At 41.4% G+C, this 22,365-nt stretch overlaps 1 protein-coding gene across 6 annotated transcripts in view; it reads right to left on the minus strand.

Moving 5' to 3' along the window:
- The window catches only part of RASAL2 (RAS protein activator like 2), a 185,663-nt gene that overhangs the window by 111,045 nt on the left and 52,253 nt on the right, over positions 1-22,365 (minus strand). For 3 of the 6 annotated variants that reach the window (XM_065674105.1, XM_065674104.1, XM_065674103.1), the window contains exon 1: positions 14,012-14,922. The exons of the other annotated variants lie outside the window; for them this stretch is intronic. In XM_065674105.1, coding sequence (XP_065530177.1) covers positions 14,012-14,609 — 598 coding nt within the window. In that variant the 5' untranslated portion in view covers positions 14,610-14,922. Of the gene's footprint in view, positions 1-14,011; positions 14,923-22,365 lie in introns of those variants that run through there. 6 annotated transcript variants of the gene reach the window in all.

Genomic DNA, 22,365 nt, shown 5'->3' on the forward strand with positions numbered 1-22,365 from the left:
TTCAACTTTAGCTTTCCTTCAAGAAAACAGGTACATTCATTGTCACTGATGCGAATAATCTCAGCCCATAAATTCAGTTTCTCCTGGCAATGGCAGGATTGCTGAATTCCCCTTTCCTTAAATGTGCCTCTAGAGAAACGCAGCCTCTGTGGTCTCAAAAAATAGCCCTCCCCATGTGTGGTGATTTTCATGTCAAGAGAGAGGAATAAAGGAAAAAATGAAAAAAATAAGTAAACCAAACCAAAACCAACCCAACAAACCCACAACATCACAAAACTCTCACATGATGCTCTCCCATACCTTAGACTTTTTAAGTGCTCAGTCACCCTGCCACCACTGCACAGCCTGTTACTGCTGTACTCTTTTAGCTATTTTCAGCCTGAATGTTTCCTGAAGCCTGAGTGTATACACAAGTGATTAGATGCTACTTTTAGGCTTGGATTTTATTTTTTTTTTGCCTCAACAGACTTCTGGGAATAGGAGTATAGCAGTTGGGACCACCACCGATGTCTCACACAATTTTATTTCCCTTGTTGAAGGGAGAGTTCACAGGACATTAAAATCTACTATAATGATGTGCATTTCTTTTTTTGCATATTATCCAGGTCATTCAGGTATACAGGCTAAACTTTCTTATTTTAACCACTTAAAACAAGTGACTTAGTAAAGGACCACCTCAAGGGATTCAAATATAATGTAAAAGAAGCCCTGCAGTACTCCCCATGCTATTTAAAAAGACTTACTCTGCTTCCTTCTGGCATCTTCAGAATGTTTTCAGAAGAACCTGGAACCAGCTATTATACACCAATTTGTTGATTTGACCTACTTACAAACAAAACCCCATACAAAAGCAGTAGAATGCTCCTCATTTCATTTTTCTCCTCGACATCTGAAAAGTCTTCATGCATCTCAGTAATGCAATGCTAATATAAAAAGGACTGGACTTTTTCCATCCTTTAAAGATGGTTCAGACACAGAACTTTGGAGGAAACAGACTGCAATGGGGATTCTGAACTATATTTAGATTTATGCAGAGAGATGTCTTATTGCAAATAGCCTAAATCCCACCTTTAATCTAGTGCATCAAGGCAACGACCTGTTATACCTCTTTTATCAGCTCTACCCTTTAACCTTTAGTTAAAAGTTATATGAGGTTAGTTCCCCTTTGAAATTTAACCCAGCTATTGTACTTGTTTTTAGGGAGGGGAAAACTGGCTTTGGGAGAAAAATCCACTTTGATTAAACATAAAGAGGTCACCACTAACTTGGTCAAGGTAGGACACTAAGTCGCTGGCTCAGATCAAGGCTGAGGAGGAGCACCCTGACTCAGAGCCCTTTCTTCTCTTTATTACCACATAATGTTAACATTTGCAAATCAAAGCATAATTTTGTTTCAAAATTTCAGAATATAACAGGTGATTTCTTTCTTCCTGTCTACTTTATACGATGTTGAGGGAAAGTAACTGTGAAAGGGGCAACATGGGAAGGAATAACAGTGCCAGAGCAGAGAAATGGCAAGTGCTGAGGTAACACTGTGTCAGGGGAAATACACTGTTATAGGCCAGCTCAGCTGGACATTTTAGCCATGCTGAGATCAAGGCTCCCGAGATACCACCAGAACAGGTGAAACAGGTTTGCTATGCTTTTGGCAAACCCAAATAAGCATGATTAATGTACCCTTTGATGATGGACTAGCTAATTAAAAGGGTCTGTAGCTAGGGTGCAGTATTTCAGGTATTCTTCAACCAGGTTTTCCCTCTACTGAATGTTTCCTTCTCTCTGCGGTAGGCTAGGCTATGAAGAATAAAGGCAACCCCACATCCTCACCCAAAACACCCTCCACCCTAGAGCCCACACCTACTTAATTTTAACTCCTTACTCCTGCTACATTCCCCAAAACCTGCGAAGTACAAATCTTGAGAGGACCTAACCTTTCATTATTTACTATGCTGCTTTTCAGCTGATTTACCTGATGCTTAGTGGTAATGCCACAAATCCCCTAAAGCACAAGCATGCACTTGCTCCCAAATGTCTTCCCCACCATACGTTTTGTGAACTGAAATCATGAAGCTCCCACAGCAAATCCAAATCCCCTTTTATCAGAAGGGTAAAGCCACAGGTGGTCCTCTCCAAAATCCTAGAAGGAGAACAAATGAAGCCAGGAAGGATAAATAACCAGAGAAAATGTCTTTCCTACAGCAATGATAAACAGAAATTTATAGGCCACAACCTCGCAGAAACAGGCCCGATAACATCTAATTAGCAATCCCGCTGTGCAACTGTATTTTGTAACAGTAAATCCAACCAGACTGTGAGGAAAGGGAAAGGGGAATCTTTATATAACTATTTTCATCCAGTTTGAAGGGATTTGCTTTATGTTACTGTTCTGCTTTGTGAAGTTCCCCTCAGTAGGAATAATCCACCCACACAATTGATTTTATGAGTTATTACTGAAATTCATTTCACTCCTATGGAGAAACAATTTACAAGGGCAGCAAAGATTTTTATTAATTAATTAATTTTTAATTTAAAATACCAAGAGTTCTGTTTTCTGCCAGAAGATGGGTGGAGAAGGTAAGGAAAGTTCATGTACCCAAGGGGCTATTAACTAGAACCAACTTGGACAATACATTTGAGAAGCATTTCCTTCCAGCTACTGTAGATAGCTGTCCTTAACATGCCTTTATTTAAGCAGCCAATTTTCCACCACTGAGTACAATAAGATTTCAAAACACACACGAAATCAGAGTATAAACAGACACAAACATCTACTTAGTGATATAACAAAAGAAAACATGGGGCAAAAACTTGAGCTTCTCTATTTTCTGTGTGTTAAAAACACACAGAAAGCGTGTTTTATAAGTGCTAGTATTATTATCACAAAATATCCTGCTTAGCTGTCTTCACAACACTGTTCTTGAACAAAAATTATTTCTGGGGGTTGAGGGATAAATTTCACCCAATATTATCACACAGGGAACTGAGTTTCAGATGGAACAAGCAGCAGCAGATAAAGCATGAATGGTGCTGCAGCAGCAGAGACAGCAGGAGGGACTGGTGAATCAGGCAGAGCTAGTCCCAGCTAGCAGTACACAGCAAGAACATTTAAAATACATATGAAGATCTTATCACAGACAGAAGAAATAGCAAACAGATGAGGGGCAGCACCAAAGAGTGAAAGATGAAGGAAAAACTCCAGTTTTTCAAGAGTTCTAATTTGTTAAAGACACAGTGGTGCTTCCACGTGGTTAGAGCTGGATGGTACCCTACCCCCCAGCGCCTGACAGATGTCAAACTTATTTTTGCAGACTTCTAGCGACAAAAACCATGCATGGCATCTTGTTCATTTCCTCCTTATTACTCAGTTTGCCAAAAACTTTAAGCTATGCTTTCCTTGCCACATCTACAGACCTGTACTATTTGTTCTGCTCTCAGTGACTAATGGTGATCATGGAAACAACAATACAAGAACTGAAAATGATATCTTTCTACCTGGGACCAGATTTGCTGGCCCTGAAGCAAGGAGACACAATGAGGAAAAGGGAAGGGGAGGGGGGGAAACAATCTATTTTTTCTTTCCCAAACTCTCATGTGATTAAAACCCATTAAAATGCAAACAGGCTTGAATTTTATTTTATCCATCAGTGACCACACTTCACTGTCCCTGGGCTATGACTCTCTCTTTATGAATTCTCTGCACATAACAGGAGTCAAGCTCTAGGTTTAGAAGCAATCAATCGAGTAAACCTTGCTAAATATATATGTGTGTGTACATTTTTTAATGATCTCCATTTTTCACATTGATTTACATTGATCATTGAAAAGTACTTTCAGCTTCACGTTTGCTCATCTCTGAATAAACAAAGTGAAGGCTGTTGGGTATCCAAAGACAAATGAGACATTACAGATGTAGACAATACCTATCATCACCCTGAAAGCATTCCTCTTTGAAATTATATAGCCATGAAGAAGTTATTCGGCGTGGAGATTGCTGTATGTGTTTTCAATTCAGCCTGGGCCTGCTGGGGCAGGGAGGGAGTCTGATGAGGCTCTGTGCTGTCACTTTTTTCCTCTCCATATACTTGACAATTCAGAAATATCTGAATCAGTCAGGATTTCCCCCCCCCCCCCCCCGCCACTGCCCACTATAGTTCCCATTTCTCTGACAGATCTCCTTAGGTCCGTATGTCTAAACTCATATATAGCACACCTACCCAGAGATTCACCATTAAAATAAGTAAAATATATCTACATCTATTTGAACAAGTGATTCCCCATTAAACACAACCATGTAAATCAGTCAGTGCACCAGCTGGGTTCATGATGCACAGGAATATTTCTTTCATCTGCAGACTCTGTCCCTTTTTGCTTCAGCAGGAAAAAAACCCACCCACGCCCCCAAAAAAACACCACCTCACCCCCAAAAACTGTTTAAACTGTTTCAGGGATGTACTAGTCTGGTGTTAGAAATTATAGTTTCCACAGTAACAGTAGGAAGGTGTCAGAAGTCTGGGCACATATGCTGCACAGCAGAGCTAGGCTGTTGCAGAGCTAGCATCCGTCAAATTCAAGATGCTACATAGGCACACAATAAACTGGTTTGGTTGCTAGGCAAACACAAATTTCTCAATTAGTACTTTTGAGCCATTCATGTCTTTTGTTAAAGTAATTCATACCTCCTGCTTTACGCATGAAATTCCCTCCAGACAAACCCAATGGCATTTTACATTTATATTTAAGGGCCTTCACTTCTGTTTATAGGCATGTAGCATCCACAGAAAGCTCAGAAGAAACTCCACAATGAAGAAGGAAAAAGGTATTGCCTGGAAAGAATCTTTCCTTTTGCAGCTATTAGAGTTTATTTAAGCTGGAGCTACTGATCTGTCATTATAATGAGCTCTTTAGGCAGGTTTTGTGGCAACCTGCATTGAGCTCCCTGATGCTGCAGACAAGCCAGCTAAAAGCTACCTTGTTAGCACAGCTAAAATAGTGGCTGCAGCAGCCACGTATCTGTATGAAAAAAAAAATAAATAAATTAGAAAGTCATTAGCAGTGTTGTATCTAGTTGATTCTATGATTCTATGGATAGACTTAAGGGCTAGCCCAGTCGGGAAGCTGCCTGGGGCAGTGCCCAAGCAGTGATGCCTAGTCAGCAGTGCAGGGCTGCCCATCCCAGTTACCTCCCAGCTGCCCAACCTTGACTTGTCTCACTGGCACCCAAGCAGCATGTAGGAGGGCACCAGCCTGATTTTGAACATGTACAAGATTTGTCTCTGCAGGACCACAGTAGAGAAAATTTTGCACAGTCTTTTACTGACATATGTTGGTTTGATCTTGCCTTATTATTAATTATGTACACTGCTAGCCCACTGACTTTTAAGTACCAGCCTGACTAGCTCAGCCTTTTCCTTGAGATTATGGATTAACAGTAAAATATATATAAAACTCTTAATGCCTAACCCCACAAAGTCACAAGGGCCTCACCTCCTACCCTGCCAGAGTATTCTACAATTTCCTGGGCGCCCCATGCTTTCTACAAGTCTTCAGGATTAAAAGGTTTTTACTGACACAGGTCACCTCTAACACTGAGACATTGTAAGTAAGTCAACTCTTCACAGGATAGACAAGCAAGTGGGGGTGGAAGTCAGTCAGAACTCATGAAAACCAACATCAAGACAAATGAATTGGCTCTGTCACAGCAGACTGAGTGATTATCCCTCCTTCTCCTGTTCCTTTTCAAAACTTTTGGTAAGTCTCAGTATCCCTTCACACTACTATCTCAGTAAAGACTGTCATTTCAAGACCCGGTGGTTTGAACCATACTTGTTTTATCAAGCTACAGGAGGGATGACATGAAACCTACTGCCAACCACACTGCAGCCAGAAGCCTGCCCTTGCTAAGCACTACACACTCAGCAACCCCAGCCCGGAAACACTAGCACCTTATTACAGTAAACATGCAAGGCTTCATTGCTTAATAAAGCTCAGAGAGAAACTGGTTACTAAGTCTATTTATACAGGACACAGCCAATATATTTGATCAGTAATGTTAAAAAAAAATGTTGGTTTGGCAGTTTTTTTGGTAGTAATTCATAAATACCACTGGCCAAAGCACCTGTGTCACTAAATGACTGAGGAAAATTGCTCATATGTGTGACCACATTAAAGGGCCTTCTATTTTTTCTATGAAAATGCATTGTAATTCACAGATGTGAGTAGAAGAAGGTCTACGGCATCACATTTTAGGATGAGATGCAGCTAGAAATCTGACCATACCATCATCACAGCAGCATGCAATAATCTCAGAAGATTTTAAGGTTTTGTTTGGGAGCTGTCAGAGTATGGGATGCAGGAAAGCACTTCAGTTCCTATAAAACATGCAAAAGCTAAAGTCAGACAAGAAAGTCAGTTTAGAAAAAGGGATGTGTCTGGGGTGAGGGGAGAAGGAGGACGAGGAGAATCGGAGAGCTTTGCAAAAGAAACACATCTCAAGAACTAGATTCCAAACATCTTACAAAGTCAAGAAACTATTAAACCAAGAAATAATTCTAGTCCCCATAGACAGCATCAATAGGAACAGGTGGTGACACCTGACAGAAACACATGCATCTGAGCTGGAAAGGCGTGTTTGCTCACTACCTGTTCCCACATTCATCTGGCTCCTCTGCACCAGCTTTCAGACAAATGTTTTTTGAGAAGGATGCTCCTGTTCGAAACGCACACATTAAAATGACCAGCATATTCCCCACAAGGAATAAAGGCAGAGAACGCCTGCTCTCTGAAATACAAGCTTCTTTGAGAAACCAGCTATTTCAGTAAGTTTTTTCACCTTCTTCGTACAAAACATTTTTTAACTTCACTTGAACAAGCAGTCCTGTAACTTGTAAAAATCTCTCTCGCCCACAGAAGACCAGATGTCTAGCTTCAGCTTTCCTCATAGTAAGAATAAAACCACTCAGGGACAGTTGGTTTCAATGCTAACATGTCAAGAGTTTCATGCATTAGCTTGTTGTTTACGTAAACAGCTTCCTTTAAACAAATGATATTTTACAGGATTATGATGTATTTACTTCAGAAGAGTCTAAAGAGCCTCTTGAATAACTACCACAGAGAAAGTATCACCACAGAAAGCATACGGCTAGACAATAATACAAGTTACTTAGTTAAAACAGGCGATCAAATAACTCTATAGTAGAGCAATGATATAAATAAGAGCACAGAGATAATCTTGTGCATGTTTGTTTACTTCTAAAATGCCAATGCTTTGAGTCCTAAATCCCATACTGTTAGTACTACAAACCTACACCATGCGTTATTTGGAGGAAAAAAACCCCAACCAAAAAGCACAACCCAAACCAAACCCCAAAGACCTAAATCCCAAATACTTTCCTTTGCATTTGTTATTTTAAGGAAAAAAGGGTCAACATGCCTAGGAAGCTGTCCTTGTGTAAGCACGCAGGCAATTTTCATCTCACGCCAAGTTCCATCACGGGCCACATTTGTTGAAACGCAGACCAGGGAGCTTTGCCTGATGAACAGTTTACCACAGTAGAACTTACCCTTTTGCTAAAGGCCTTAAATGTACATGTCTACGAGAGTTAAGGTTCCCATTTCCAGTGCTGAATAAGCTTAGCAGGGACTGAGTCTTCCAGGATAGCTGAACCACTGGGTACCGTTCCACTTTCTGTACACTCGGACAGATCTGTTTTAGGCCTATCTTTAAAAAGAACCCAGTTTCTTTCATATTTCCTGAGCCTGGGCTCGCTTAGCTCTCAGGGGAAATGGCAAGGACCAGCTGCCCCCCTGGGCTGTGGGATAGGTGTCAATATGCCACAGGCACTCCCAAGACCATGAGCATCTCCTGCTGCCCTCCCAGGGATCCTGCCCCTTGGGTCTTGCAGCTGAAGTTTCTCTTTCTGGAGACTCAATAGCGGAAACACGAAGCTTTGCCAAAGACTCCAAATCCAACTGCTCCAGACATAGCTCCTCCTCCGGAAAGCAAACACTATTTTAACTCCTCCAGCCCGTTCCTTTTGACCCTGACTGGCCTGTTATCAAAGGAAAAGCTTCTCCCACCAAAACTCCAAATCTTTACTTCACCAGGATCCCTTTCTCCTAATCTCCCCACTTTTACTCACTGGCTGCCTCTAAGCAAGCTGCATCGCTTCAAAGCCGCAACTTCCTACAAAGAAAACAGAGGAGACAAGACGTCTCTAGGACACAATTACTCTTTCCTCAGATAATTCCCACATGATAATTTCTCACGATCAAGGTAATCAGAGATAATATTCCTGCATGTACCAGCTGTCAGCCTCCTCTGCACAGCAGCATAAAGTACAACACCCCAACAGTCTGACAGATACAGACGGACCACAAAAAAACCCAAAAAGCAACCTGGAATGCAAGACTCTGCCATTCACTTGCCATGATTTCATGAGTTGGAAAATAGCTCTTACAAATATAAATGTCCACATTCATCCCACTGAATGTTAATTTTTGGATTCAGACAAAATGGCCTGGGGTTTAAAGAAATTAATATCAACAGTCAGTACCAAAATGAGCACAACTACCTGCTTAGAGAAACTATTTGTTAAGTGTCATTAAATCCAGATAAGCATAATTTTATTAGCTTCAGATATTATGGCTAATTATTTTGTGTTGGTTCAATAAATATTCAGCTGAACAGTATTAGCCTACTGCCCACATTAAACAGTACAACGTTTTGGAGGAACCAGCAAAAGGAAGTACCCTGGGGTGCAGGGTGGTAGCGGGGTGTTTAAATGATACTCAAAGCTGCTGAACACCAGAAACGCTCCCCTGTGCATCCGAACTCCCCCTGTAATTTTCAATATACCATGTAACACAATATTTACTACCACAAAGCCACACTACAGTTCAAAAGAGACAGACTGATACTGGACTGCAACATGTTATTTTCATAGTTATAACTCTACAAAAAAACTACAGTCATTTCAATGCAACACAGGGATTAGGTAAAAGCAGCCTTGTTGAATCTGTTCTGTCAATTAAAGGGAAATGAGTTTTAATATTAAGACTACACCTTGCAATGAAACATAGGGGACTGTAGCAGACGGCATATAAACTGACATTTGCACAGCACTTACAGAATAAGCTCAATTGTGTGAAAGTTCCTTAATAAAATCCCACTAAAAATAAACTACTTAAGAGCGAAAGAGATTTGGGGGTGGAAGAACATGAGTCAGTAGAAGGTCTTCTAAAATGAGAAACTGCTTTTAAAAACATGAAAATAGAAAAGCTGCTCCAATAAGTAATAAATACTGAATTCCCATATCAGGCAGGAAGAACCAGTTTTGTATTTTGGGAACTGCTGAAAGAAACAGAGTGCGGAACTGCTTCGGCTTTGAGATATGAAAAGAACCCAAACCTCTAAATAAGTTTATGTGGAAAGATACAAGAAATAGAAATTAATGAATCTAGACTGTAAAGATATTAACAAGAAGACGGAGCTGGAATAACTTCGGGGAATTATTAAAAACAAACGAAAACCAACCAACCAAAACACACAAACCACCCTAAAATCAATTGCAGAAAAGCAAAGATACAAAATATTCTCTCTCACTCTAGGCACAAAACAACTCTATAAATGAATAAAGCATGAAATTTATTAAAGCATGAAATTGAAATTAAAAGACCAGAGAAACATCTGTATCCAGGTGAAGAAAGAAAAGGAAATAATTCTGAAGAAGAGCCTTCTTAAAAGTTGCAACAAGAGAGCAACTGTAAAAGCTAAAATCATACTAAGTAAAAGAAATCAGTGTTTACCCTCATGCCCCTACCCCTCCGCCCAAAACCAAAACAGAGATACCCAGGGAAGATATAGGTAATTGATTCAACCAAAGAATTATTTTGTCATCAGTCTACAATTGAACTCACACTGCCCTCAGATCCAGATAAGAAAGAACAGTGAAATGAGTGCTACCCAAGAGCTCTCTCACAAACCCGTTCTCAACAGTGTTAAAGGGTCACTGGTAATACTCAAACAATAAAAAAAGGTGCATCAGGCTCACCTACAACCCTTGGACCCAAGGCTTTGTCTGTATAGCTCCTTATCCTTATCTTGTTTCTACCGAAAACATGGTATGTTCACAATCACCAAGTTTATCAGAATGGCACTTCTCCTTCCTCAAGCTGATATATTTACTAGAAATCAAAATGTTCGTAGATTTCCTATGTTCTAAGTAATAAATACTAAGTATAAATCATTTTACCTTCAGGCTTTGCATATGCTAATATAAATGCTGGCTCAAAACACCTGGTGCTACAAGTGGTTAGAAGTCAGCACCTATGCACCAAAAGCACTTCATGTACGACCAAGCCCAGCCCAAGCTTCTCCTGTGAAGACCCATGCAGCACATCTGGAAAGAGCTCTGCTCTTCCCACCAACAGTCCACACTCTCTCTATCCTCTATCCTCTTCCTCCTAAAACCCAGGCTGTAGTATGTTGCAGAAAGCATGCCACATCAGAGAGCGTCTGCATCCTGCCAAGGCTCTGGGCAGCTCTCCCAAGGTTCAGCATCTTTTCATCACTAAAGAGGATGAGTGAGTCCATCCAGCAGGGATTTCTACAGCCAAGAACTGATGAAGCAGTGTCTGAGCATGCTTCCTAGACTGTGAGACCAACTGGAAAATACCCAGATTATTTCCACCACACACTCCCCCCCACCTTTTCTTTTGAAATCCCACTTCCTTCTTCAAGTTGCCAGAAAAACAAAAATTCCTCTTTTGGGAGGCAACCATTTCTTGAAGAAGGGGATTGCCCTTCCTTAGGCTGACACAGCTCAGCAGCAAACTCCACCAATTGCTACACAAACCCATGCAGATGACCCAGCCTCTGCAGTTCTGGTGCAGAGATGAAGCAAAACACAAGAGGCCAGGCAAGTGCTGGAAGGAAGATAATCTTTTAAAAACTTGATAATGTGAAAGTATTTCCCAAGAAAGTGGAAATACTTTTAATGGAATCAGCGTGTGGAAGTAAAGGGCTTGGCTCCTTGGACAGAAGAGAGACAAAGCATGTGTCCGGGTTCTCTTGATCAAACTCCACTCCAATGCCTCTCCCACTGTGTGTTTAACAACACAGAGAAGATCCTCTTGAGTTTTAGTCAGTGACATGAATTTCTGTCCAAATCCTGGGAGACCTATAAAGCCTTTTCAAGTTCAACTGTTTGCATACTTAGAGAAACCCCATGTCTCACACCACCTCTTGGCTAGTAAAGTACCCGAAGCACTTTTACCACAGACTTCAGTTGCCCGAGGATTTCTGAATTTTGCCTGTCTTGGACAGCAAAACAGAATCCATTTTATTGGATTTTTCCTTGAACAGTAGCCAGGACTGTAAGCATGGGGAGATATCTTCTGCACACCCAAGCACTAAAACTGTCAGTGTACAACTGGGTGACACCTCTTCCCCATGGTATTTGGAAAGAGAACAGATTTGGTCACTTTTAGCACCTAGATCTTGATGCATCTTGTGATGCTTGATCACATCAAGCATCTAGACTGTGGATGCAGAACAGACTAGGTGTATTTCCCTTGCTTCTTTTCTTTCTAAGTTATTCCCTCAGACCCAAGATCTAAACTCCATGAGTTCACAAGTTTTGCCACTGTTTTATCAGGTCTCAGCCTACAGCAATGTGTGGGGCAGGAGACTCTACCCAGAAGCCCCAGCTAACCCTGAGAAGAGCTGCTCTTTTTTAAGGAAAAAATAAAACCAGTGGTAAGCTATTAGTTGTCCTATATCCCACATAGCAGCATGAGGCCTTCAACACCGGAGCGAGGGGCAACACAGCGTCCAGGAGCCTCAGTTCTGAGCAATGAGAGCCACCAAGGCAGCCTCAAGCCCTCACCAGGCCTTGCCCAGGAGCTGGCAGCTCAGCTGATGCGAGCAGTGGCTCACAGGGGGGATGCCAGGAGGGACCTTTGCAACCCTAACTATTCTATGACTCTATGTCTTACAGGGTGAACTAGTTTTCTTGAAACTAAGATGTTGTCTACTTGAGGATCAGAGGCTGAACCTTTGAGAAGACAAAGGCTGAAAAGGAACTCCACAAAGGTGTCCATCCTACCAAAAGCTCTGAGGTCCCGTGACAACAGCCCAAGCAGGACCTGCCTGTTTCAGGCAATTCTGTGGGTGACTGCATCAACTTTATTTCTCCAAGAACCTTCCTGGCTACAGCTTCCTCCCTTGAGAGAGTTTGACTTTTAATCTAAGTCTCATTGTTTTTCTCTCATTTCCTGAACTGTGACTCTCTTTGCAAAACCAGTTTTGGCAGGCTCAGACAGAGGTTTCTCCAGTGCCAATGAGCCAAAAGGCTTTGTCATCATCCCATAACTGACATGAAGTATTTACCAAGTGGTGGCTCCTTACAAATAATCCTTTTCCTCTGTTTACTTTTCATGCTACTAAAAGCAAAGCATCCCAATAACCCAGCTAAATGACAATACTTACGAATCATGAGACCCATTTGATAGCAAAGTGCACCAAAACAGGGCAAAAAAGGAATTACAGTATGCTCTTTATGTACTTCAGGAGTTTGATCCAAAATGCTCTTATCACATAGAATACCCTTCCAATATAGCTTGCTAGTGGGCAGAAGAGACCAAACAGAAAAACTGCCCCAAACAGTCTGCAATAGCAATGCAGTCTCCCAGTAGGTCTCAACAACAACAGGACCCTGCAGCATAAAACTTTGTTTCTAATGTGAATGACTGGAGAGGAAAGAAAAAACCCAAACCAACCAACCCTGAACAAAAAGCCTTCAACAAGGGGTGTGGGGGGAAGTACTTCTATTACTATCTCCTCTCCCTGACACATATTCCATACAATTTAAGAATTGTCATGAAAGCAAATTTCAATTGAGAAAGGTCAATGACTGTACACAGCTAGGTTTGAACAGACATAGTCCTTCTCAGTTACTTCTGCTCTTTGACCATTTGTTTCTGGTTTAAAGACTTCTTCCAGTAGCAAACATAAGACTGTCAGGGACACTCCACTGTGACTGAAAGACTGAATACTCCTGTAGACTGAGTATATTCTTCTTTCACTACTACCACTACTACTCTACTACCAAGGTTAGTTTTTTTGACCACTGAGGACTTGTCCAGCAGTATCAGCTAGATCCAGATGTTATCGGGCTTTTAATATAATCTGGAGAACTCTGGAAAGTGCTGAGGTTTGGGGGAGAAAGAAGGTTTATTTTTGGTTTTATCACGAATTTCAACTTTGTGAGGTTTCTTCAAAGCATCATCAGCTACCTGGATCAGATGGGGTAGCCCAATAGAAAGTTACAGGAAAGACCAAGAGATTAGAAGGCAAATTTCTCTCCTTCCTCCCCCCACTCCTTTTTCTTTTTCCCCCCTGCTTTACAAGTGTCATCTGCAGAGTAGGTTTAAATGAAACCTCAGACTGGCATCTTGCTAACCTCAACCACAGCTGGCTAAACCTTTGCAATACTGCTGTCCTTGGCACCTACCAAGAGAGCAGACATCAGTTTAGCTAGTTAATTACAAAACAGTGAATCTGGTATGAGGAACTACATCTGCTTCACTGTCTTGACCGCTGCTTAAAAGACAGTGTTAATTTATCTCTCTCCCTTGTACTGCATTTACAGTAGCGAGCTTGATATCTCAGTCAGGGCACTACAACACCACAGAAGCTGCTGTGCTTGCAGGACTACATATGCCACACACAGAGGGTGCCTTTGAGAAAGAAGTGCTACCGCTTCTAGCAGATGATGCTTGTTTTAAAGGGACCTCCAAGTTTTTAAACACACACCAAAACATCTCCCACCAGTTCCTTATCAGGAAAGGCCCTTTTTCAGTTGCTTTTTTGAAATTAAGATAGCACGTCAGAGAGTTGCCAATGCCATTTTAATATAACTAAGAACAGTTGAAACAATTATTGTATGTCCCCAAAAATGTCTCATTACACTCACCTGTTACACAGAAACAGAACAAAAAAAGAGTTCATTACCTGTATTCAGATCAATTGGATCATCATCATCTGTCTTCCCTTCATTTACTGACTCACTGCCAGGCTCCCCTTTACGATTCATTATCTTTGAAAAGCCACTCGAGAGAGAAGAAAAGATGCCACGGATGAAATAGCTCTGCTGTTCAGAGTCCACTGAGTGCACAGCTTGCAGAAATGGCTTTGCATTCCTGTCCCCAATGTGTGGCACAGGTTCAGAAAGAGAGCGGTTGAACGGAACCCGAAATGGTCTAGTCGTTGACTGGAAGAGCATCTCTTCTGGGTCTTCGTGGAGATCATCAGCGCTTGTAGCACCCACACTAGAAGAACTTTTGGCAAGACTTGGATCACTGCACTCCCCTTTCAGGCTGCATGAGCCCTCTCTTTTGCTTATCCTCCAGGGAAGACGGGGATGTGTCTGCCACCTGTATGCTCCAAGAGGTTTCTCTGGGTCAGGACTCGCTTGTTTATTCATCTTCTTGCTTTTCATTTGGTGGTACCAATGATAGTCCTTCAAGGTAGCAGTGCCAGCATCTTGTTCTGACAATGATCTTCTGAAAGTCCTGGGAGAAAGACTATAGTGCTTTTTGAAAGCACTCATTTTCCACTCCTTAAACTTCAGCACTTAACTTGCATCCCTTGTTGCTTAATAGTCATATAAATGTAGTTCCTCACTCACCATTTTAAAGCCCCAGTTGCTTTGTTCACCACTGCGAACTGCAAGACAGCAGAGGTTCTTCCTGAAGATCTTGAGCATCAATCCCAGAACCAGTATTTCTACATCTCAGTAAGAAGGATGTGCCCTGACGTATAGCAAACTGACTTCTAACGGTACATGAAGCCTTGCTATGCTTCCTGCGCTGTCACATTTCTGCACCAAGCTTTCAGGAAATGACTAAAAGAGCCCAGCCATGAAAACCCACAGTGGTGCTCTGCACCAATCACAGTTCACTTTCTTCAGTCTACATTAAAGATTCGGTTTTAAAAAAAAAGAAAGGAAAAGAAAAGAAGAGAATACTTCAGTCGAGTCACAGCAAAATATGTGAAAAGTGTTAAAAAATTGCAATATTCTACTGAGAGTTAAGTACGTTATGTTCTTAAGTAGTATAGAACTCTCTCTGTACATGTAGTTAAGTATAAAGAAATACACAACAAAGTGTGTATCAGAGGTATGTTGTATCACTTAAGAATACCTCAGAGTTGCCTTTCAGAGAGAGGTAAAACAGGCAGATTCAAGAGAATCAAGCTCTGGAAGCCCCAGAGGAAGGCAAAGGGGAGGAATGGAGTAAGAAGAAATGCTGTAAATTAAATGTAGTGAGACTGTAAATACACTGAAGGGAAATAAGTAAAGGGGAGGAGAAAAGAGACAGAGAGAGTGGGTAGGACTTCACCAAACCCAGACCAAAGCAAACGGGAGGTTTTGAGGCATGATCCTCTGGCAAACAGAACAGCAGGCAGATTTTCCTTGTTCTTCTCCCTTCCCTCTTTTTTTTCAAAAAATAAAAATAAAACCCCAAAACTCAGGAGAATAAGGTTTTATTTTTATAAATCTAGCTGGCATAAATGAAATGGAAAAAATAGTCCTATCTGTTTAACCAAGAGGAAAAAAAACCCTTGCCTTCGCTACAATTTAAGAAACAGCTGACTATTTTAAAATCTCATAAAGAAAATATCCGCTGGTGAACTTAGATTGTGCTTGCCAAGTTTTAGACCAGAACACTTAAATCTCAAGTCTACTCAAATCCCCGAAAATAGGGGGTTTATAATGGAAACGCTGACAGACCCTTGGCAATCAAATGAAAATGAAAACTATTTCTCTGGTTAAACAGAATGATAATCTGGTGTGGCAGACCAAAAAAGCTTTACTGACCCACTATGGGATCTTGCCTTTAAGCTAGGCTGCACTCATTAGCCAAAGTACATTCCTGACAGTTGCAGATGCAAAAACTTCCTTACTTATGTATATATATGGAAAAGGGTATCACTGCTCCCTAGAAGAGGAATGGAAGTACCCAAAGACCTCCATCATGTCAAGAAATAATTCCTCTCTTTTCAGACAGTTAAGTTACATTTTCCAATTAGAAGCAACAAAACCTACTATGTAAAGCCATGATGTTTAAGAATTCACAAGAAATAGCCTCAGAAGCAAGAACAGCTCAGACACTGCAATGCAAGCTCTGCATCAGAAATAATGATGCTGACTCTCGTGCTTTGCAGGGAGTCATGCTGCCCAGGGTACAAGTCTTAAATAACAAAATGTACCTAAACAAGAACTCTGCTACAATTTCCATCCACAGCAATGATCTCTCAAGGAAGCATGAGGAACAGTGAATATGTGCAAAGATTCAAGTACTTCCATTGTGGAAATGAGACATAGAATTCACCAGGAAAATTTAGCTTGCTCTTGTCTTCTGTTTCTTGGTCCCAGGGGTTGCTGATCACCCTCTGATGCAGTTCACCTGGTCCCATAGACTTTCATGGGTTGAACTCTCACTTGACCCTCATCCACTGCTTGCAGATTTTCCTCCTTCTCGATCCCTTTCACCCAGCACAGAGGCCTGGGAGTCTTTGTTTCTGAAGGCTGAGGCAAAACCAGCATTGAGGACCCCAATTTTAACTGGGCCTGCTCAGACCACCCACCCCTTTCAGCAACAAGTCCTCATTTTCCCTGTAGAGCTTTTTACTAGTAATAGTGGCAGTAGTGCTTTGAACAAATGCTTTGAATTAGGCAGTCTGGTGAAGTAGGGTTTATGGAACTTCAGAAATAAGTACGAATAAATTTAACAGATGACGATGTGGTTCACTCAATGGCACAAGCCACAATCAACCAAGAAAACTGAGAATGTGAAATAGGTTTCTGGTCAGCTTTGCAAGTCTTGTTTGTACAAGTTTCTGCTAGCACATCTACATCTACTTTTGGTTTAGGAGCATAGAAGGGCAAGAGAGGACAGAAAACAGACAGCACAGAAGCTGAAGTCATCCTGCGATTTGCTTGCTACAGGTTTCTAGCATGCTTTCTAACTCCCATTGAAATGCAACAACCAAGCTGAGCACCCATACAAACCATGTTTTGAAACAGTGTTTTGAAAGCACTTATCTGCCATATCAGATGACTCAGCTCAGATAACACCACACCAGCTGTGTCAAAGTTATTCTGAAGCAGAGATTTAGCCCAACAGCTAACTTTGTGCACAAAAGCACAACTTTGGACAGAACAAAGCTTTAGGCGAGACACTGGTCTTTGCACGAGGACAGAGGTGATCACCAGGATTGCTCTCATCCTAACTCTCTTTTTCATCAGTACCCGGTAGAGACCTGACTGTATAGCAAGATCATTTCACCTCCTTCCCAATACAGCTTGCATTGTATCAATCACTGGCTAACACAGACCACCTATTTCAGCAAGAGAAGGCACATTAAGATTAACCACGTATTAAGTTACAGCACAAAGCAACATGCAAAACTTGTTACGTGTTAACTTGTACTTAAAAATATTTTTACTGGTGTGGCCAGCGGTTGGACGACGGTTCTGTACAGACCTAACAATACAGAAAAAGACAGGCTTCAATAAGCACTCAAAATGTAGTCCAGGAACATCAAAGTCAGTTTAGTTTAAGTTTGAATGATGTTAAGAAGGGTCTTTACTTCTGATTTCACTTTTGACTTCATGTTACCACTGCTCAGATGAATGCATTTCGTGATCAAAGACAAGAGTTATCCAGCTGCCTTCACTTAGCTGAAACTTCAGTGTACTTTGCAGAGGGTAAAATGGTTTTTCTCAAAGTGCTTCTAATAAAGGCATACAAGGCTTACATGTTTATTGATATAAAATCACTGATACATAAGTTTGCTTAGTCTACCAATAAAACAATACTTTTAAAATCCTAGCTTAAAAATTTTAGCCTGGGCTTTGAGTCAAACTGGACTCTCTCTTACTCATATACATCATCAGTAGCAAAGATGATGCCCAAACAAACCCTTCATCTCCACTAATCCAGTGCCATGGAGTTAAAATTGGTCAGACTTGGCTCCAGCATTTCTTGTATACACATAACATGCAAGCAAGTAATTAATGTAGCAGAACTTTCTCCTTGATCTGCAGTCCAGTTACTCAAGGGAGAACTCAAGTCCTTTCAGAACAACAGTTTATCTTGGGAAGCGTTTACATGGTTTCCCTATCACAAAGAAATCAGCTTACAGCAGTGACTGCTACCATTGGCTATGCGAGATCCCTAACTGAACAGAGCCACCCACTTTGCTGTCAGCAGGTAAAATAATTTGAGTGGAAGAAAGGAGCTTGTCAATTAACTTCAGAAAATCTGGAATATTTTCACTTACATCTCCTGTTTTTAATACCTTCTGCATAAAATCGTGATCCTCAGCTAGCAAATTTTCCTCAGAAGAAGTTTTTCTGGTAATGTTTGCAGTTCATTGTGCCAAATCATTCATTATGGGGGTTTTCAGAAAATTACTATTTTCTTCCTAACAATCCAGTCATTTAATCATCCAGTTTGACACGTTTAATGGCATATATGTCACTACTCCTAGATATTTGAGTAATTTATGCACATATGCAGATTTGCTATGTTGGAATAGAACTGTATTTCAGCTTTAGGATTATATTGGGAAAACAATCTTTCTTAACTTTGTAACAACATTTCACAGAAACTGTACACAAGCAGCATTACATTTTCACTGAGCATATGAAGATAATTCTTTGGCAACAGCCTCCTGCGTGGGCACTCTCCATCATTCAGCTTTCCAAAAAAAACCTACCCAGCTCTGCTACATGAAGCTTTGGAAATTCCTCGGAGTCTCTGCTGTTTAGTAAATACTACCAGCCAATTAAAGAAAAAAAAACCCAACCCAAAGGAGAAAAGCTTTATTGCCAAGCAGCTGGAGGGAGAACCTGTCTCTGATGATAAAAATTAATGTTTAATGCTCCTTTGCTCTCTGAAAGCTGTCTGGTGCTTGAGTAAAGGCACTACAATGTGTAGAATTTTAGTTCATCTTTCACATCGCTTATACTGAGAAAAAGATGAACTGAAACCTCCTGTGACTGAACTACTCAATCTTAAATTAGTTTTGGATGAAGCACAAACTTACCAGCTTCTCATTTTTTAAAACATTTGCCGAGACATGGGGGGGGGCAGGAGGGGCAGAAAAGAGTTTAAAAAAAACCACCACACAACCAAAGCCCAAAACCAACCAAACCCCCCACAACACCAAAACCCATGAGAAACCCTAAACATTCATTCACCACACTTGGGTTTTCAAGCAAGTCCTCTCTTCTAAATCATAAAGACAGCAGGTGAAGAAAACACCACTTCTGAGAAGATCACAGATTAAATCCCCAACTACGAACCATCAAATGAGTTCTATAACATGCAGAAAAGTAAAACAAATTGCACCCTGCATCCTCCCCAAACAAACCGGAAGGGATGCAGTCAGGCAGGAATCCTCAGTTCTGCAGCCTAGCTTCCCTTAGCTCCTTCCCCTTTCAGAACCAGCCCAACACTCACCACACTGGAACATCTCATGGAGGAGTAATCAATATATAAAGCTGCAAGTATCACAAATGTCGTCCAATTGACCCAACTTGACATGTAGCTAAATAGCATAGTAGATGAAAGATTTTTCCTTCCCTTTAAATTAGAGACTTTTCAAAATATTAAGTTTTGTTTATGCAAGCCTAAGTAATTAATGAGCTAACATCCCCTTCCCATCTCCTATCACCACAATGCATCTGTTTCCCTCTGCAACATTTCCTGCAGGTGGATATCACTTCTCCTCAGCTCAGTACAGACCACTGCACCTGACTTACTTAACTGCTTAATATTTAGTGCATGAAGTTGTGCAGAGGACAAATGAAACGACAGCTTAAAAACTGTTGCATTTGGGATTCCAGAGTGACTGGAAGAGTGAGGCTTGCTGGAGTGTGAAATCGGCATGGCTGGAACACAGATGAGTTGCCAAGCCCAAATTAAGAGTTCCTGAGAGCAAAGCTGACACGTTTATCTTACAACCTTTGAGATGGCAATGCATATCAGTGACCACATAGAAAGCTCATCTGTCACAGATAAATCAACAAGGTATGCTATTTTCACTATCACTATGCTGAGACTGAAGTGCATCTACGAACAACAGCAATGGTGATCCCAGCACATTTAAATGCCAGAGAGTGCCTCATTTTCCTGATCAGAAGTTTCTGTGCCAAGGCGTGCTGCAACTGTTATACCAGCACCGCCCTGCGCTTCCAAGCCTTTTACCTTTTGCTATAGGCAAAGCTGCAGTGATGCAGACTGACTCTGCTGTGCATTTGCGATGGTCTAGCTTCTGAAGGCAGGTACTGAAAAACTTCAAGATTTCCACCCTCTAATTCCATGGCAAAACTTAAAATCATAGAATAGTTTGGGTAGTAAGGGACTTTGAAAGGTCATCTGGTCCAACCCCCTGCAATGAGCAGGGACATCTTCAACCAGATCAGGTTGCCCAGAACCACATCCAGCTTGGCCTTGAATGTCCCCAGGGATGGAGCACCCACAGCCTCTCTGGGCAACCTGTGCCAGTATTTTACTACCCTCATTGTAAAGAATTTTTGCATCATGTCCAGCCTGAATCTCCCCTCTTTTAGTTTAAAACCACTACCCCTTGTCCTATTGCAACAGACCTTGCTAAAAAGTCTCCCCCATCTTTCTTACAGGCCCCTTTTAAGAACTAAAAGGCCACACATGAGGTCTCCCTGGAGCCTTCTCTTCTCTGCTGCTACAAAATCCTGACTTGGAAGTCTCCCGACTTCATTCTTCCACGCTGTTCCCGTGATCTGCATGAGAAACTGCTACAGCCCTGTCAGCTGAGCAGAGAGATAATATAAATTTATGAGATGCTGGTTTTTGGATGGATGCCAGGAAAAGTTAGCAAGAAAACCCCATTTCAATACAAATCACAAATAAACCTGTAGAACAGCGATGCCAGACTTCAATTTCACTTGCAGTCTTTCGTTGTTGTTGACGACAAAACACAACTCACGCCAAGTTTTAAGGGCCATAAAAATGTACATTTAAAAGCTCGCCAAGTGTGCACAGCAGCTAAGTGAGCCCACACACAGCTGCGAGCAACGCCACCCTGAGCCAGCCAAGTATTTCAGCAACATCCACTGGTGCAAATAAACAAATACATGACCTGAAGGTAAACACCCTGACAACTACTTTGCAACACAGAAAGTCATAACAGTTAAAAGACCTGTTTGTAGTGAGTGGCAGAACTTGCCTGAGAAATTTTTAGTGATTTACTGGTTTCCACGAGGCAGGCAAGGCCTCAGCCCTGACCTGTGACACAGCTGCTCCCACTGGTCTGGCTGCTCCATGGGCTTACCACCGTGCCAAGCTGTGAAGCCACTGACATAAGCGAGGCTTAAGCTGGAAGGAAACCCTCTGGAGCCGCAGATCACCACCAGGTTCAGCCCCTGAAGACAGGCAAGCGCACTGACCTCCTCACAGACAACATTTGCAAGAGCACTATGTAAATAGAAAAGTGCTTATCCTCACTCTGACATCCATTTCTACATCATTACAGGTTGGGCTTGGCAGCATCTGAAATACCATACACAAGCTACTGATTTAGGTTTTAAATGCTGCTTGTTTTCAGCAGGCAAAATTACCTTTCCATCACCCCACTCCTTTTCCAGCTGAAGTACTTTGTATCTGGGGGATGGGGAGGGAAGGGATTATTCCTGCAATCTTAAAGCAGGGGCTCACCAGCAGAACAGAGTTCTACAGCTAGATGTGGTCTCTGCCTGCATCAAAACAACTACAGCTTGAACATTGAAGAGAGAGCAAAAATAATCATAGTACATAGGCATGTTAATTGACCAATATGTCAAAAATGGTCTTGGTAACCATGCCCAACTCGCAGGTGCATATATTCAAACTTTCCAGCCTTTATTTCTATGTAACTGTAAAGAAGCACATCCTCAGCGCAGACTGTTGCAAAAATAAGACCTACCAATTGTAGTCTCCACACAAGATATTAGGAATTCAGCTTATCATTTCATTCTGCACATTTAAAAAAAAAATTAATTGCTCTAACTCTGTTGGTTTTATTTTGTCCTGCTCTTCCCTATGACAGAGTGAATAAACTACCTTTAGTTCAGCAATTCCTTCACACAATATTAGCTTTGCAATGTTTTCAAATGTGGCTTCTCAAACACTGGAAATCCTGCTGTAAAGCCAGCTAAGGTAACAAAAGGTGACCACTAACTTACAACACTCTCCAAATCATTACCAGTGTACTTTTACTAAGTACAGGAAGGAACTAACTTCAGCAACATCCATCATTACAATTCTTGCATTTACCAT

The sequence above is a fragment of the Lathamus discolor genome, chromosome 3, assembly GCF_037157495.1.
Source record: "Lathamus discolor isolate bLatDis1 chromosome 3, bLatDis1.hap1, whole genome shotgun sequence".
Classification (NCBI taxonomy): domain Eukaryota; kingdom Metazoa; phylum Chordata; class Aves; order Psittaciformes; family Psittacidae; genus Lathamus; species Lathamus discolor.